The sequence below is a fragment of the Oncorhynchus keta genome, chromosome 32 (assembly GCF_023373465.1).
Source record: "Oncorhynchus keta strain PuntledgeMale-10-30-2019 chromosome 32, Oket_V2, whole genome shotgun sequence".
NCBI classification, from domain to species: Eukaryota; Metazoa; Chordata; class Actinopteri; order Salmoniformes; family Salmonidae; genus Oncorhynchus; species Oncorhynchus keta.
Window position 1 is genome coordinate 17,465,100 of NC_068452.1, and position 6,000 is coordinate 17,471,099.

General features: G+C 41.4%; 1 protein-coding gene across 1 annotated transcript; it reads left to right on the forward strand.

Moving 5' to 3' along the window:
• The first annotated feature begins 845 nt into the window (after positions 1–845).
• LOC118365180 (uncharacterized) lies at positions 846–5,655 on the forward strand. Its single transcript, XM_035747159.2, has 5 exons — positions 846–1,362; positions 1,709–1,845; positions 2,395–2,526; positions 4,040–4,177; positions 4,307–5,655. The coding sequence occupies exons 1-5, from the start codon at positions 1,347–1,349 to the stop codon at positions 4,499–4,501; spliced, it is 618 nt and encodes a 205-aa protein (XP_035603052.1). The 5' UTR covers positions 846–1,346; the 3' UTR covers positions 4,502–5,655.
• The last annotated feature ends 345 nt before the right edge of the window (positions 5,656–6,000 follow it).

Below are 6,000 nucleotides of genomic sequence, written 5' to 3' on the forward strand. Positions count from 1 at the left end.
CTTATTTCCTAAGTATATGCCTGCTCAGAGACTAGCATACATAAACATGTCCAATTGTTACAACTAGAGTTGTGAAATGATGTACATGATTTTTTTTTGTCTGTGTAATATAGCCCTACATTCACGTCACTGAAAATGCCATAAGGTTGTTTCCGTCTTGGGCTTGCCATGATGTCAACACAGCTGCACGTGCGAACGTCCCCTGCATTGTTTTTGGATGTGCGACTGTTTTGTAGAGCGCATATAGCTATTTTCAATCACAGCCTATTGTCCGCAGCGTGACCGTTCACTTCAGGCTATTGAATAAAAAATTAAAAATAAAATAATAATATAAAAATGTTCTTAATTATAGGCTGGAACTAATTTCCCATCCACAAATGTAAATTAAAGAGTAAAATAATAAGACGTATAGACCTGTTAATCAAGTCAAGTCACCAGCTAGGCCTATTTAAAGTGCATTTCATAAGTCTCAACACACTTTACAGATCAAATGTTGTTTAATACATGGGGTTAGAACACATAAAGTTAAACATTAGGGAGTCCAGTATGGCAGGAGTGACAGAGTCCAGACAGTGACAGACAGGTGGAAAGGTGAAGGATCACAGGGTAGGACAGAGTGGGTGGAGAGTGCAGAATGGATCCAATCAATATTAGGCAATTGATAGCTTTGTTTCGTTTATTTGATTCATAATGTGCAGCTCAAAGTGCTTTACAAGAAGCTCTAAGAAATAAAATATTGGCCTAATAAAATACAAATAATACTTTATAATAGATACAAAACAGCAGAATACAACAATTAGGCGTAGCCTATATATAGTTTCTGTATTGAAAGCCTAATTAGGCTGGTTGTCTTTAATGAAAATCATAAGCGCAGTTTCAATCACATGCATTATATATTTGCTCATGTTCTGATTTTTTAATGCATGCCAAGCTATCACAAGGTCATCAGGATGTAGCATTTCTATCTCTTAAGGGCTTTATTCAATATGTAAAACTGAAGCGTTACAGATTCCGCGATAGAAATGTAAAGGTAGCCTAATTTCCGTTTGAGCCTACTACATGTCTGTAGCGTTTACCAAGAATTCAGTCTCTGCTAAAGCGGGAACATTGCCTTTACATTTCAACCACGCTGTAAAGCTGGACTTCCGCAAATCAGATTGAATAGAGCCCAAATTATTAGTCACTCACTATTGCAGGTTTACAATGACCCTCCAGTACAATCACCCTTCAGTGGAAATTCCCATGAAACATACTTGAATCATATAAATACTTCAAGTCTCCCTCAAATGGGAGATAAGAAAGAATCCTACATATTTAGCAAAATAGACTAACCATACTGACACGGAATGAACACTCTCAAAAGTAAGTGATATTTTATATGATATATTTATAAATACATTTGACTAGGACACTACTAATTTGTGTATTTTTTCTTCTCGATGCAACTTTCTTTAAAAAAAAATTGGAAACAATATTTTGTTAAAAACAAAATTGTCTGAGGAAAGTCATAATAGCTTGGACATATTTTGAGTGGTTGTCTCCAGGCATTTTATTGTGCATGGCTACTGCGTACCTCAATGCACTACATTTGACACGCGCCCCTTTCTTGCATAATGTTCTGCGAAGGCACTGGCTGTATCTCAGTTCAACTTGTTCAGAATCCGTATCGTCATAGAGTCGTTCTGCAGCTGTTTTTCCTTTCTCCAAGTTGTAGGTCTGCTCTGCAGTTTAGCTTTTCTGGTCCGGTCCGCACACCTTCCAGAGAGGTCAATGGACGCAAGGAGTTTGGTCGAAAAAATATTAGGCAACATCCCCATGGTTCACGGGTCTAGTGTCAAAATCACGGTAAGTCTGTTGGACGGCGACGATGCCCTATTCTTACGTGGTGTGTGTGGTCTTTACTGTATGTCATTTAATCGCAAACTTGTATGGGTAAAATTACGTAGCTTTGCATGGTCTTTAATGCTCGATTTGAGTTGAAATCACTTTGACCGTTAGAACATGTAAACATTGTGTTGTTTTTGCATAAAACAAACCCTAGCACACGACAGGACATATTTGCGCTGAAGATTGCACAAGCATGTATCTAACAAAGATCAATATCGCATTTAGCTGCTGCTAAATTTAGTAAATGCAATCATACCGTGTAACTGCAGGCACATTTAGGAAAATATACTGTAGGTTTAGTTAAATTGCAAAACAAATGCATCTCTTTGTGCATTTTTAAACTTGGTATGGTTTGGTTTTACAACCTGTCATGACCACTAACAACACAGATTCCAAAAGTGCACTAACCCCAACTTCTCTCTGCTTGATCTGCAGTCAACCCATAGACATACATGTATGCATTACATTGGCTCCATCTCTATAACCACTCCACTCCTCTTCTCCTAGGGCCTGACCCTTGACCCGTCCAGCCAGTCTAGGAACATACCGTACCAGTCCATGGTGGCCTCCCTGGGCATCCCCGCAGCACCAGAACTAAAGACTGTCTGCAGACCCCTAAACCAAATCGACTTCACCCTGGTGAGTGTGTGTGTCAGTGCCGGACACTGCCGTTTAAGATAGGGGAGGACAATCTTTTTTTTAAAATGAGCATAGCCTTATTTCTATTACAGTGTATTGGATGAAGGTCATTCAAATTCCATTCACCCAGCTCAATGTAACATCGATAGGTTGAGACTACTACATGATACATTTTCTCCCTTTACCCATCATGATGTTGCTACAACCTATACAACGTAGTTGCACAGGTCGAGATCTGCCTTGCTAGCTAAGCAAGTAAAAGTGAAAAAAATACAACGAAATATGTCTCTCTCGCTCTCTTGCCTCGCCTTCATTTTTGAAGAAATTGATTTGTTCAAAACTGTCCAGCTATTGTCTTTCTCTGAGTCGACTACTCACCACATTTTATACACTGCCGTGGCAGCTAGCTGTAGGTTATGCGTTCAGTACTAGATTCAATCTCTGATCCTTTGATTGGATGGACAACATGTCAGTTCATGCTGCAGGAGCTCTGATAGGTAGGAGGAAGTTGTCATAATTAATGTGTAAGTCTATGGGACGGGGTGAGAACCGTGACCCTCCTAGGTTTTGTATTGAAGTCAATGTAGCCAGAAAAAGATGGAAACTAGCTGTCCTCCAGCTACTACACCATGGTGCTACCCTACAAAGTGCTGTTGAGGCTGTTGGGTTGTAATTTGAAATACTTGTTACACCAGAATTTAATGTAGGAGGAATGTATATGGTGGAGTCAATTAAGGGTTAGCGATGGGCTTGGAGAGTTACTAAGTGAGGGAAAAGGCAATCACATGGTTGCGGTCACTGATAAGGGTGGATAGCTGTGGATTAGTGAGGAATGGGGGGCCGAGGTCAGGTCACATGAAGGGAGAAGGAACAGTTTATTGCACACGTCACTTAACTTCCCGCCAAGCAACAAATATGTCATGTTTAGAGAAAAGGAGGAGACTCTGTCTAACTTGTGGTGTAAATACTTGTGCTGGTGGGAATATGTCTTTGTCTTTTCAGCTGTCTGACCCATTGGGTGAATAAACTTAGTTTGAGCTTTTCCTAGTTGTCTGTTAGTTTTTACTCTGTTTACTTAGAACCTAACACCACTGTAGACCATTGCTAAACAGTGCGCTTTAATCAATTATTTGGTTACGTGAATATATTTTGTATAGTTATCTAAAAATAATACATTTTTTAATGTTTCACAATACAACTTTTGTATTTTTATGAAACTCACTGAGGAGGATGGTCCTTCCCTCCCTCCTCTGAGGAGCCTCCACGTGTGTGTGTGTGTGTGTGTGTGTGTGTGTGTGTGTGTGTGTGTGTGTGTGTGTGTGTGTGTGTGTGTGTGTGTGTGTGTGTGTGTGTGTGTGTGAGAGGGAAATTGCTACGGTTCTCCTGAATGTTGCAGATAGAATAATAAAGCTGACATGAATAGTTCTGATACGATTCCTTATTGCGTTGTGTCCTTGCATACTGGCCATGGTCCATTTTAGTTGACTGACCAGCTGTGTGCTTCTGCCTACAGGAGGTGTGTCTGAGCAGTATGTCTGCGGGGCTGCAGCTGTATCAGGATGTGCTGGGTGTGCTGAAGGAGCGTGTGACCACTGAAAAGGTGACAGGACTCCTGGCTGACATCAGAGACCTGCTGGCCCAGGTCAACAAGGTGAGACTGACACACACAAACTCCCTGAGTAATAGCAAGATCACAGAGGTCCTACACTCATATCGTCACGCTTGAGATGTTCATTTAGGTTGATAACCTCCTGTATGTGTGTGTTTTTGTGTTGTTCAGATGCAGGAGCCGGGCCAGATGAGCAGTGTGGCCCAGTACGAGGCCTCGGGACTGGCCTCACGCCTCCCAGGGGACTACGAGGTTCAGGTTGCCACTCACTTTATCCTGTTGCAGCTCCGTGACTTCACACAGAACCTAAAACGCAGCCTGCGCAATGTCGAACACCTGACTTCCAGGCCAGGACAGAGCGGCTGAACTACTCCTTTTCAGGCCAGGACAAAGGGGCTGGGCTGCACTCTACAGCGGCAGCAAAACCTGTGCAGACATGGATGGAGGACCGGAGTGGGGTCGTCCGTGCCAGAAGCCTATTGGACTTCTCAGGCAGCTGCGTCATTCGAGCCTGCTTCAGTCTTTCTATTTATTCTGTCAATCAAGGTCAAACGGGACATTCGAAAACATGAAGCAAGTGGAGCACTTTATCTGAGAGAGAGGGACGGTACACAATTGGTTTTGGTGCCATCCCCTATCTGCCAAGATCTGGTCCTCATCCTTTAACTGCAGGTAGCTGGCCTTGTTCGATCTGTTCCCCATCAATTGGTACAATAGCAACTGAAGGACTGAGTACCTGCGTTTCTTCATCTCTTTCTCCCCATGAGGGTTTTGTTCTTAGCTTGTCCTGCTAGTCTACGACACCTCTGATTGCTGTCTCAGGTTTTCCTTGAGATAAAGCAACACTGATAGCTGCCAGATAGTGGCAAGTCCCCGCCTGCACTCCCTCTAACTCGGATGTGAGATAAACCATGTCCACTGTTTGATTTGTCTGTTGAGGCTCTTAGATACTTATTTATACTTAAAATATATATATTTATATTTATGAAGTACTGGGATATTTGTTTGTGTATTTTAATTTATTTGGTTTTGCGTATTCATGTCTTTTATTTATTTAATGTATTAATATTGTATGTGTTTTGTATTGATTGATACAGTCATCCCTAGAATAATTTTCTGGTGGGTGTCAAAAGATTTGTATTGTATGTGGTTTGGCAGAGAGGTAAAACAAATGTTCTATACCAGGAGCTCCGATCTCCTTCCCTTTGATTTATTTATTTATTATAGTTTTTTTACAGGACAGTAGGAAGTCGGGAGACATGTATAGAACAAACAGTGAGGAAGGGTTTCAGACGAGCGGCCGAGTTGCCTTGAAGGCATGTTGTAACGGTTTTGACTTGAGGTTATTGTTTGTAGGGGTGCCAGTTAGGTTGTGCCGACCAGAGAAAATATTGCTTTCTCCTTTTTGTTTTGTGAGAGAACGAGTCCCGTCTGGTCCGTCAAGTCTACACCAATACAAAGGACACATGGAAAAGGATGGACATACACTTTTCATAAACCATTAAAAACATTGGAAATAACTTCAAAACAACTGTTCTTTTGCATTGGTTGTATTACCAACATAAATGATCACACACACACGTAATAACAACAAACAATGAGCTCTGGTTCCTCCAGAAAGGTCCTGTACCCCGGGCCTAAAAGAGTCCAGCCTGGTAAAGGAGTTCAGTGAACTCAAGTGACCTTAGTCACGCAATGTTTGTCCGTTCATAAAAGTGTAGCTTAAACCCAGCCTCAATCAAAATATCAAACTCTTTTACTATACAACCATACTGAGTATCAAATCTCAGTAGTCTTCAACTACAACTGACCACAAATCAACACGGTATAAATCACATTCAAACAAATGAAATACTGTATGCAAA

What these genes read in the sequence shown, in the direction of transcription:
- LOC118365180 (XM_035747159.2), top strand. An exon ending in ACCAAATCGACTTCACCCTG is followed by an intron (nt 2,527 to 4,039) that starts GTGAGTGTGTGT and finishes TTCTGCCTACAG; the next exon opens with GAGGTGTGTCTGAGCAGTAT. An exon ending in TGCTGGCCCAGGTCAACAAG is followed by an intron (nt 4,178 to 4,306) that starts GTGAGACTGACA and finishes TGTGTTGTTCAG; the next exon opens with ATGCAGGAGCCGGGCCAGAT.